Source organism: Condylura cristata, unplaced genomic scaffold (genome assembly GCF_000260355.1).
Source record: "Condylura cristata isolate star-nosed mole 26May11 unplaced genomic scaffold, ConCri1.0 scaffold00016, whole genome shotgun sequence".
Classification (NCBI taxonomy): domain Eukaryota; kingdom Metazoa; phylum Chordata; class Mammalia; order Eulipotyphla; family Talpidae; genus Condylura; species Condylura cristata.
Genome location: NW_004567117.1, coordinates 37,053,875 through 37,065,947, shown reverse-complemented (window position 1 = coordinate 37,065,947; position 12,073 = coordinate 37,053,875). Strand labels below are relative to the sequence as shown.

Sequence of the window (12,073 nt, the reverse complement as noted above, 5' to 3'; positions counted from 1 at the left end):
AGGTATTTTCTTACTTCAGTTGCTGAAAATTACACTTACGGAGAAGTGCATAGTCATTCCCAATATTTAACCTTCAGATTATGCATACGTGTTATGGAAACAAAGTTTTGTTAAGAAGATGGGATCATTGGATGTGACTCTGGTGTCCACTGTAAACTGTCCATCAATGAATTGTGATTAATCATAACCATGATTTACGAAGGGGGGTTTCTCTCATTCAGCATTCCAGGGGAGAATATTGCCAGTGGACTGGTACATTAACAGTAGACTCTTGTTTACTGAGGCAGGTACTTCCTGTTATTGTTTTGCATTGAAGTATATATGTGTGTGTGTGTGTGTGTGTGTGTGTGTGTACCTAAATCATATATATATATATATTTTTTTTTTTTGAGGGAAAGAGAATAATGCTCCTGTTCTACAGCTTTTCTAACTTACTTTACTTTCTGTGCCTGTCTTGTGGAACTCGTACCAAAATCACTTTCTCTGAGTCCATCTATGGTCAGTTGATGCTGTTAAAGTCAGAATTACTAGATGAGGAGTCATTTCTCCACTGATTACTATGTGATCTTGGAAACTTACTCTCTGTTTCTCCACTTTTCATTTGCAAAGTTGAGACCCAGCACTATAGAAGCTCACAGGATCTTTTGTTTCCAGTAGCGTAGGGATCTACAATTCTGCTACTCTTGGCTTCAAGTCAATACCTTTTTGCTCTCTGGGAATGTCTAATAATTAATGCCTTGCCCAAAGTCAGAAGAAATGCTTTTCCACTCCTTAGTTTTGCTGGCACATTTCGTTAGCCCTGGCACTCACATTCCTCAATAAATGGGGCTGGACCAGAGAGGCTGAGGGAGCTTTGCACATCCTGGCTGGTACCCCATGGTTGGGTACTGATGCCAGGGTCACAGACAGATGGCCTAGTAGGCACAGCATTGCTACGCACAAAACACTATGAAATGCACAGCGCTTTTACAATGGTTAAGGACATTAAGACACAGAAACAGAAGCAGAGGAACCATTGACATTTTAATTATCAAATATGGGCAAGATTTCAGACTATGGGAGGAATTCTTGGTATCACATTTTAGTTCTGTCTACCCTGGATCTATCTGTTTGCACATGACATTCAGAGCAACCAATGGTGGTGAGGGGGCTAACATTAAACAGGTTGTTAGATGTGTGTGGATCTTACCTGTTGCAACTGAGTGATCATTTGTATTAGTGGTATATAGATACCCACTTGAAACTATGCATACATGTTACTAAAACAAGGCTTTGTTGGGATGAATAGGTAATTGGATATGATCACAATTGTCAACCATCAGTAAACTATATTTACCAAGGGGGATATGAACTTGGTTCCAATAGCTGAGGATGGATTCTGCTATATCCTAAAAAAGAATAGGTTCTGATCAAAGGACACATTTATTAGCCTTGTACCAATACAGCAAGCCTGGTGCAAAGGCTTGAGTATTTCTTTATAATTGAATCAGGAATGAGGGAGACCCAGAGATGTCTCACCCAATTCCTACCTTTGAGCACACAGGCCTGGAAGTTCTGTTACACTGTCATCTTTCTAACCAGGTCTTACAGGGCCCACCAATTCTTCTAGTAGTAATGATGGTTATTTGGGTTTAATCTCTGAAGTGATCTTTAGAAACAAAAACTTTGTATGATCAGCCAGAGGCATTTTTTTCTCTATGCTGGAACTGTAGGTCTAGGACATTACTAACAATAAAAGTAACAATGCAAGGTCTAATTACTGAAATATCACCTCTAATATTTGCAATGGGAGGGACATAGCTATATATAAAGAATTTATAAGTTGCGGGAGTTGTGGGTAACTACTATGAGAGAGCTTGGCATTTGTTTCAGAGATTTTTAAAGAAAAGTAAAGGGTGGTTCTTTTGGCTCAAGGCCAGGAAGACCTGCCTGGAAACTGGGGATGAGCCTGACCTCTGAACTCTTTGAGTTCTGGGAGACATGTCTGTTTCCTCAACATTTTGAGTTCTTGCTAAAGTAATAGATGAAATGGTGTCAGACAGTGAAAATGTCCTTCCTCTAAACTTAAGATGGAGCCAAGAATGAAATGAGATTTAAAAAATCTCCCTGAACTGGGGAGGAAAAAAAAACAAAACAAAACCCAACAAACTTGGCACAATGATGAGAGCTAATTTAAAGTGTCTACCATAGAACAATTAACTGGCTTTCAGGAATTCTAGTCTTTTGCTCTTTTAAACTGCCTGGTTTAAAGTGTCAATACATTCATATGTAGTGAAATCTAATGGGCACATTGGGATGAAAACTCCAGAGTCAGAGTCTGGCCAACGTAGTATTGGCATGAACATCGCTTTGCTGTAACCAAATGTACTAAGTGCTTAGGAAGAGCCAACGAGACACTGGCCAGTTAACAGTGATCTTGACAGAGGACAATACGAAGGCTACAGTCCGTCCTCTTCAAAGTCACAGGAACAAACGTGGTGTGGCGTTGACGCCCATCAAGTCCCACCATTGAATTTAAAGATGTTTTTGATTTCTCCCTTTCTGGTGATTTCAAGTATTGAGCTGTTTTAGTATTTCCCACTCTGGAGCATCTATTCCTATTTCTTCCTATGCACATTGGTGACTGCCATTTATACAGGGTGGAAGATGTGTCCCAGTTGTTGACATATTGAACATGAATGGTTTTCCTGTCATTTGTTAATATCTGGATCTACCTAAGCTGTTCTGATTAGCTTTCTGGAAACAAAACAAAACCAAACCAAACATCACAGGAGAGTTCTCCTTTAGGACCAAGCAGAACATGCACATAGGAACAGTGTCTTTCCTGATTGCATTTGGTTTAATTTTAGGCATGATTATACCTTCCCAAAGAGGGACCGTGAGCTGACTGCTGGACTCCAGCAATCATTTTAAATAGTATTTGCAAGCAATCTAGATGAGATTTTCTGGAAAAGAACAAGCTACCCCACCCAAATGTATTACAAATGTGCTTGACTGGCATTTGGAAAGAAGAAAGAAACTCTTATTAAAATTTAACATCAACTTGGCCAGACTTTGGGCTCAACTGGAAGAACAAAGTGCTGCTCAGTGAAAAGCCAGAGATGAGAGTGATGTCATTTCTACTTCTGAGACTGAAGTAATGAAGAAGAGAATGGTCAACTAGTTTATGGTTGGTCCACACATCTTAACTTCCATAGTTTGATAGTACCAGACCTTGCCACTACACAGTAGCTCTACCTTTTGCAATATTTCATTTGTAGAAGGAACATCCAGTGTCTACAGTTGTCTTAAAGAGAACAAACGGCCTGGAGCAGTGCTGGTGGACATACGACACTGAAAATGAGGCCATCTTGCATTAGTCACATGGTGGCCTGCCCTGGCCAACCAGTGCTTCCAAGGGACTCTAGCCCTGTGGTTCCCAAAGGTTCTGAGTGGAAAACCTGATTATAACACCTGATGGTAATCAGGATTCCAGAGCAACTTCTAAACACCTCCTTCCTTTCCTTCTGTATATCCCAGGCTCTTAAGCTGGCTCGTTGCCTTTATAATCTGAGAGAGAATTTGCCACCCAGCCCTTGGGTTGGGGTAAGTGGGAGGCACTAAGCCTGGCTGGAATGCCTTTGCGGGTATGGCAAACACAGTGATGTGCTATATTAGCTCTCACGTCAGAAGACAGCCACCTGTGACACAGGCTTTCTTTGGGAAGGGAAAGATGCGTTCCATTCTGGGCCACTCTCAGGGAGAGACCACTTTTCCATCATATGACTGCATGGGTGAGTGAGGACTTGGTAAGGGGCTTTTCTTATAAAAGTAGTCATGAGGGATCTGTCATGATTTGCTCGGTTTGTCGTGAAATATCAAAGTTACCCAGAACCTTGAACACATCAAGTACAGATGCAACAGATACAAGCAAAGCTAGTTCAATAGGATTCCTAGAAAATTATTAAACTCCATGGTGGTTGGGTAAGAGGAGTGGCTTTAAGGGTAGAGAAAGGGAAGGAGAAAGAAGGGGAAGGAGGGAGGGAGAAGGAGAGAAGGGAGATATGCAAACTATAGGTTTTATGTTTCCATTTTGAAGAGTCTCATCCCACCCAGGCAAAACTGAGATCCTGCCCAAATTGGCCAGAAGCCTCTGGTTATGAGGACTGTATCTGAGCAAAGCTGCAGAAACTACAGCTCTCATCCTCCTAAAAAACGGGAGGCAGTTTATTATTAAAATACAAACATGAAAATACTTCAGACCATTTCAGTAGCAGCACAGTTCCAAATGCAACCTTCCTTTTCTCAGTCAAGTTTGAACCATGAGGCCTCCATGCCTCTGTCCTGCTAAGACCCTGGAGAGAGCCGTACAAAGAGGGAGAGAAGACATCCTTCCTTTTAAATGGCCGACAATCCTTAGGAGAAATTCTCTAGGGTTCTATTCTGAAGACTATTCAATCTGACTTGGGGCACTTCTTAAGCAGCCATTGGCACTTTCTGTTTAGAGTTCTTAGGCACAGTGTGACAGCGACAGCCTGGTGAGCCCCTGCCCATGCATTCGGTACAGCAGCTGAAACTCAGCAGGTAGCTGGTGGGACTCCTGCCATTTGGTGGTAAATTTGGTTCCTTTTTTGTCATAGTAATGGTACGGAAGTTCTTCCCTGGTGTTGGGGTCAAATCCGAAAGGCCAGAATCCATACAAGTGGATCTCTTCACAGATTGCGGATGCAAGGGTGTACATAAGGATACCTGTGCTCAGCCGTTTGGGTGACAAATGTTTGTCTTTCCAGTACCTGTGGAACAATAAGTACAGGTGGGTTCAGAGGCCAGTGCTGAATGTTTCCAGCAGATAGGGCAATGTGACTGGGCTGAGGGGTGGATGTGTCCACAGTACTCAAATAAGTCTTGGTCAGAATCTGACTTGTGGCCCACATGACACGTCTGGGCGGGACTGGCTACAGGATTTGTGAGACTTGTTGCAAACTGAACACGTGGGCTTTCCTTTAACAACTCCTGAGACTTTCAGGAGTGCACCATGTGCAGATATAAGCCCTGTGCTGGGCCTTCTGTGCATAGGTGTACATGCCTGAGGCCAGCCCTGCTCTGGGTTGTCCTAGAGGGGGCCTCTGACTCGGTGGTGGGGGCACAGAATAACCTTGCTTCTCACATATTAAGGGCCCTTGGTGTGAGGTGGCAGTTGCTTAATCTAAGAGGTACCTCTGTGACTTCCATACCCAAGCCTATAATTTAAATCCTTGGGTTTAGGAAGATTGTGGGGCCCTGTTTTTCCTCCACCTTCTTATAAAACAATCATACTTGCTGCCTCTTTGTCTTCCAGTGAGGGACTCCAAGTCTCCTTTAGCATTCCAAAGACCTAAGAAAAGTATCTGCATGCTTCATGAATTCAGCAAAGCTAACTGAAGGTGGCTGCTTCTCCCCACTTAGACAATAATTTGAAGCCATTCTGTCTACACTGTCAAATATTTGTGACTGCTCTGGGTGGTGTTTGTTTTCATCACTGGCAAAATTAACTCGTTTATGAATCAGGTTTCTATAGACAGTATTTCTGTCGAGGCTTTGCTGACCAAGTTTCTGTGGTTCAAACTGAGTGGCGGTTGGTATTGTGGTCAGCCCCCCGGGCTGCTTCCGAAAGGCCACACCAGCTAGTTTCTGAAGTTTCCAAGACCACCCAGTCCTTTCTTCACTATTTGAAGGCTTCAAAGACAGATCTTACCCCTTCCAGTTGACATCTGAAAGCTCAGTCTTGGTTTTCACTTCTCACTTAAGGAGTTAGAATGATTCTGACAATTCTCAGGACAGATTGGTAGGGGCCCAGCTTCTAATGCTGACTCAGCCCATTTGGGGCAGTGACCTTATGTAAAGAATTCCTTCATGCTGTGTCTCAGTTGACATGACTTTAAGCTCAGGATTTGGCTACTTTATCTCTTAAAGAGATCCTGTTGTCTGTTAACCCAGTGGTAATGATTATTAGTGGCTCCTTTCGCTCAAGGAAAGTTTCAGTTTGCACTGTAAATTATGGCTTTATCCTAGGTGCTAGATGCTTATCGGTTCACTAGACTCCTTCAATGAGAGGCCAACTGAACAAATCTTACAATGGAAGACTTTAAGGGACTATCGGATGGGAATAATCTGCTATGGGCTAGAAATCTTTAGAATTTCCTATTTACTAGGCCACCCAGCACTCACTTTGACTTACAGTAATATTTGGACAGTATGTTAGAACATTGGGGCTACTTGAAAAGGAGAAATCACAGTCAAGGCAATATACTCAGGAGATTTAAAAGTAAAAAAATCCCAAAGTAAGCCTGCATTTTAAAATGCTACTAATTCGAAGCCCCAGTTATGACTGCATATTAGAATCAACTGGGGAATTGCTAAAAAATACCAAGTACCTGGGCCCTTTTGCTCCCTGACCAAACAAGCTACATTAGAATCTCCTGAAGTAGGTCCAGGCAACAGTATTTTTAAAGCTAAGTGATTCCAATGTTTAGGCAGACTTAGCGATTCATCAGATAGATAAAAATACTGCATCTCTGGTCCAGCTGTCTATCAAATGACAAGGGACAACAAGGAGCTCAAAAGGTACTTTTACATGTTTCAGCACTCAAATCTCAAATTGTCAAGACATATTATACAGTTATGATTTACTTGGGAGGCTTGCTAATCTTGGACAGCTATAAAACCACCATCAAATACAAAGGATATTTTAATTGGATCTTCTTTAAAAAACCTCTTGATCTGTCCATTTTAGCATTTCAGGAGGCATAGCTATCCATATAAAGCAAACTCTTGATTTGTGGTGATTTCTATCAGTTTCTAGCAGTCGCTCCTCAGTCATTCCCTTTGGCACTTGGTAGAGCTTGAACTTCTTAACTTAGGACTCCTTACCTAGAATGATTAATTCATTCACAACAAAATGTAAGAGTCTGCTCTAAAGGACTAAGGTAACCACAACAGCTAACTCATTGGATTGTCCCCCTCCCCAAGAGATTACAATATTGATTTGCCATCTGGCAGGGTATGAGTTAAAGGCAATAAAATATACACACCTGTTGACATGCTGCATTATATTTCCAGGCCAAGCCAATTGGACCTTTAACTGACCTCTGTGTTCAACAAAAAAGTCAACTAATGTCCTGGTAACAGTTGTTGAAGTGTGGAAGAAAAATGCAGGGATCCAAAGAATGGCCCCATCGAGCTTTTTTAAACTGAGGAAAAAGTTGTTACGGTCCTGAATGGTCAAAAGATTGTTGTAATATTTTTCCAGGATGCTGGGGTTGAACGTGGTAAGGTTGGTTTTCCTTCCAACATCTCTTTGGAAAGCCTCCGTAGGGGCAAAATTGCAACGGAAAACAAAATCTGACTTATCTATTTCTTGTCCACACCGGCTCCCTGTCAGGATACCACTATTTCCAACCACAGCACAGATATTATAATGCTTATTCACAATGGGTGACACATCTGGAAGCAGCGATCGGAAGTTATTGCTAATAGAGAAAACATATTTATGGCTGGAATAATCATAGTGCATCAGTTGTCCGATCCGAACACTATTCTTGGTCAAAGAAAAATTTTTTATTACATCGACATGCTGAAGAATTTCTTGCCTAAAATAAAAAGAAATTCATTAAATGCATCCCATTCTAAATAATTGATTTTTTCATTTTCTGTTTTATGCAGCCATTTCATTCAGACCAGAAATGTAGGCAAACCAAGTTCAAGTGAGAGTATACATTTGTAATAGTTGTGGTCTTTCAGGAGAATTTATAGATTTGTGCTTATTTCTTTCAGTCAAGTTCGAGAAGCAACCCTTGGCAGTATATATGTGGTTACCTTGTAGCTGTACCTGCTATTCCTTGGTTTTCTGTTTCCTGTGAATAGTGTATTTGATCATGGGGGGAGGCATTGGCCAAGCTGTCAGGAAATACAGGTAGCAAAGAGGTCACATTAGTGCATAAACACAGGTGACTTAGAGTTTGTAACTAGCACTACTTGTTTGCTATTGGACTGCAGTGTTCAAGGAATATCAAATATCCCTGGTGTCCAAATATGAGCCAAATAGCTATGAGTCAGTGTATTATTATCTGTTATTAAAATGAAAATATTACCAGCAGTGGGTATAGGTGAATATTTAAGAGAAATAAGATGATCTTACTAAAGTTCTTTGAATAATGGAACAGAGATATTTTCCTACTTGATTATGTAGAAACACAATTTGGAGAAATCTAATCATTAGAAAATCAGGCTATTAGAATACACATTTTCAGAATTTTGATGAATTCAGAGAATAAATAAGGCATGTTTAGTACTTAGTACAAATTTCAAGTTGCTGTCATAGTAAGCTTGAAGTAAATTAAACACCTCTTAGTCTTAGTGACATAAAATATTTGAGAGACCAGTACCTTGCTATTTTGCTATTAGATTTTTCTATTTTAAGAAATCCTATTGAATATCATCTATGTTTTGCCTAAAAAGTAGCAGGGATAAAACTAAATGCTTATATATTATCACTTTACCTGTCATTTTGAAATATTACTGCATGTGTCAAGATACAGAGGAATATAAACTGAAAACCTTAACCTAAAACTTTTAAAGTTACCAATACTGTTCTTTACAAGTTGTCACAACAAAGACAAAGCTCAAAATGATATTGGGAAAATTAAAGATATGAAAGGAAGGAAGCTATTGAAAGGAAATACTGTTTTGAGAGGTCATTGGGTCACATGGACGATTGTGGAATGAATGTTTTTAATGAGCCAGAAACATGTTTTAGGGAAAGATATAATATGTTCTTCCCATGGAAGTTTTCTGACCTGTCTATCAAATGATTATTGGGTTAAAAACCAACAGTTAAAAAATAACTTCGGGGGTTTTCAATTATCATGGACTAACTTCTAGTTAAACCATGGTTAGAATATTACAATAATTATCACATACTTGTCTATCACTTTTCCAAGTAAACAACATTTCATAATACCTTGGATATCAACTGAGTTTGTCTTTATTCTGTCATTAGGTCACAATAAAAAGGAGCATGCAGTTTCTAGAAATACATAACCAAAACACAATCCCCTACATGATAGAAAAGATATTCACACTCCTAATGAGTACACTAGATGGCTCACAATCCATTTAGCAGTATAATAATTCCACTGAGAAAGAAGGTGAAATGACTTATCTGGGGTTGCTAAAAGTAGGCCAGAAACATTGAAGAGAATAAATAAAGTGGATAAATCTCATCCTTCTTCCTTAACCTCTAATACACACACACACACACACACTCCTTCATGCACAAATGAGGATACGCTAAGACAACTAATAAGAATGATGTTGGTAGCTTTTATGACATGTTCAACACTGTAAAGGCTTAACTAAAGCAAACAGTCAGAAGGAAAACAAAACCATATATAAATACCTGCACAAATTCAGGCTAAGATTTTCACTACTAATCTGATAGAGATGGATTATAGCATTTTTGGTATGTTCCAAGGAGACAATACTTTTTTTTCAGCGAGTGAGTGAAAATGCATTTGGTGGTTATTTTGCAATTAACATTTTTGGTTAAATACATGACATGGCTTGGGAATATTAGCCATACTTGTTAACTGTAAATCATGGTGTTCAATTTAAGCCCAAATTAGGTAAGACATTGAAGATACTTTTTTTTTTTTGGTCTATTGAAATTAATGTTCTTATGTTCTCTTCTTATTAGCGGGCACTAAATACATGAAAGCAGGTTGCCAATCAGCCTTTGTACAGTCAGGTCAAGATGACAGTGCTCATACACCTGGGGTGAGTGAGAGATTATTGTTTTGGATTGCTTTGTTTTGTTTTTTGAGCTCCAGAAGTCAAATCATCTTTGGATCATTTGTAGAATAAATATTCACACCCTTACTGAGTAGATTAGATGGCTCATATTACATTTAGCAGTATAATAATCCCACCAAAAGGGAAGATATAATGACTTATCTCGGGTTGCCTATCCTACCTTTGATGTAAAAACGCTGTCCGATTAAATGTCCACTTAGAAGGTTTCTCTTGGAGTTCCTGGGTCAGAGAATTCGTAATGGGCACAAATGATGGATCTAGAAACTTCAGTGCAAATTGTGACCTGGAGAGGAGTGTGAGTACAGACAAACGTGCTGGCCTCAGCTGGGGTAAGCCAAAGTAGCCATTAAAGTCCAACCCGCTGGGGGTGGGGAGAGGAAGGCAGCTGGCACACGTGCTGGCTCCATCCTACCCCAGATCCCCCGCTCATTTAGTATACCCTCAGTTCCCCACACACACCCTGGAGGAAGAAAGAAAACTAGAGAAATACGTCTCCATTGTCCATCCCTCGGGTGCGGGAGAGACCATAAAATGGCCGTCTCGCCGAGAGCAGGGGCGGGAGCCCGGGAGCACGGCTAGAGCCCTAAGCACAGCGAGGATCAGGGAGTCAGCACCGCGGACAGCGACGCGCCACAGCCGAGCTGGACCCTTCAGGCCCCAGCGGTCCGGGTGATTGATTTTTGGAGAAGGGTACTGGAAACCCGAGACCCAGGGGAAGGCTGAGAATGGCTCCAGCCTTAACCTCTTCTTTCCCGAGCCTAAGTCGAATTTCATTTCCCATCCTTTGACGGGGGACCCGCGGAGGCCGCCGGCCAGCTCTGCTCTTCTGCCCAGGTGGGGCTTGTCTAGGTTTCCACCCCTCTGGCCTGACTTGACCACGAGTTACAGTTTATATTTGCCACCCGCCCCTCAGGAGGCCCTGACAAGAGAGCTTCCAGGGGTCACAGGTAGGGGGAGGGCTTCTCGATGAGCTGCTTCTAGCAGTGCCAGGCGCCTTCCCAGTCCAGCCCCGAGCTCCTCGGTGACTTCGACCAGGAGCGAGGGTAGGCGGCCCTTAAGAGGCTCACTTCCCGCAGAGGGCGGGGGAATTGCAGAAATCCCGGAAAGTGGGGGTTGGGGGATGGTGTTGGGAGGAAGGATCGAGGTAGAATACCCCAGGGACTTTGTGAGCAGAGACCCGCGCATCATTTGATGGGGTGTGGGTTGCGTGGGGGAGGGAGAGAGAGTGGGGAGGAACGCGAGGAAGTCCGGCGCCTGCGCCATTAAATTGCCCCTGGACCGCTCCAGAGCACCAGCCGCCGAGTCTGCGGACAGGACGCTCACCTCACGCGGGTCCGTGTTCGCGTTCAGCACCCCCCCCCAAACACACGCATGGCCTCTCCCTACACCATCACTCTTCTTCAACCCTCCTCCTGTTTCTGAAATAGGGGAAGGGATGCCGAGGAAGAGTACGAGAAAAGGCAATCGCATCCATTAGTCCGAAGGCTTTTTAGGGGCTTGGGGTTAAAAACGTAGGTATAAACGTAGGTACAGAGAGAGAGAGAAGGGGGGCAGGGAGAGTCAAAAGGGAGTGGAAGGACCACGCAGTTATCTTGCCCCAACTGTCTCCCAGAAGCCAAACAACCTCCCCTCACACCCCTCCCCCACCTCCCGTAGACCAGATAACCCTGGGCTCAGAGAGGCCCGCACTCACCGGAATCCCGCGTGGAACATATACATTCGGGGCGCCCCCCGGCTGGCGTACTTGGGAGTGGTGAAGATGTTCTCCTTTTTCAGGGACACGTAGCTGATGAGCGATAAAATCAGCAAAGCGACGCTGAGCATGATCAGCCCCAGCACACTGGCGACCCGGGCCATTTTGCAATTTTTCATTCCGGGCCGGGCTGGGATCAAGGAAAGCGGGGAATTCGGTCCATTGAGCAGCCAGCAGCTCGCTGGCGTGTTAGTGTGTGTGTGTGTTCGTGCGCGCGTGTCAGCGTGTGTGGAGGGGGAGGGAGACCGGCTGAGGAGCCGCGGAGGGCCGAGGGTGGGGTGGGTGGGGTGGGGCGGGCCGAGCCCGCGGGAGAAGCGGGACCCCGAGGCTGGGGCGAGCCGGCCGGGAGGCAGAGCAGGAAGATGGAGGGTCTGCGCTGCAGCGTGGCGATGGAGCGCGCCGCGCAGTGCGTCTCGGGCCGCAGGCTCAGGCTCCCCCGCGCGTTTCCAGTGAGGCTGCCACCTCCTCTGCCGCCGCCTGCAAGATAAATGT

General features: G+C 43.3%; 1 protein-coding gene across 1 annotated transcript; it reads right to left on the bottom strand.

Annotated features, from left to right (window-relative positions):
* Nucleotides 1-340: 340 nt before the first annotated feature.
* ST8SIA3 (ST8 alpha-N-acetyl-neuraminide alpha-2,8-sialyltransferase 3) lies at nucleotides 341-11,845 on the bottom strand. Its single transcript, XM_004683931.2, has 4 exons — nucleotides 11,522-11,845; nucleotides 9,989-10,111; nucleotides 7,050-7,607; nucleotides 341-4,772 (listed from the first exon to the last, which is right to left on the bottom strand). Exons 1-4 carry the CDS (start codon nucleotides 11,698-11,700, stop codon nucleotides 4,490-4,492), a joined length of 1,143 nt encoding a protein of 380 aa, XP_004683988.1. The 5' UTR covers nucleotides 11,701-11,845; the 3' UTR covers nucleotides 341-4,489.
* Between the last annotated feature and the right edge of the window lie 228 nt (nucleotides 11,846-12,073).

What these genes read in the sequence shown, in the direction of transcription:
- ST8SIA3 (XM_004683931.2), bottom strand. Translation starts at nt 11,700, where the DNA reads ATGAAAAATTGCAAAATGGCCCGGGTCGCCAGTGTGCTGGGGCTGATC. An exon ending in ACAGCGTTTTTACATCAAAG is followed by an intron (nt 7,608 to 9,988) that starts GTAGGATAGGCA and finishes TTTTTATTTTAG; the next exon opens with GCAAGAAATTCTTCAGCATG. An exon ending in ATAATGCAGCATGTCAACAG is followed by an intron (nt 4,773 to 7,049) that starts GTGTGTATATTT and finishes ATTGTTCCACAG; the next exon opens with GTACTGGAAAGACAAACATT.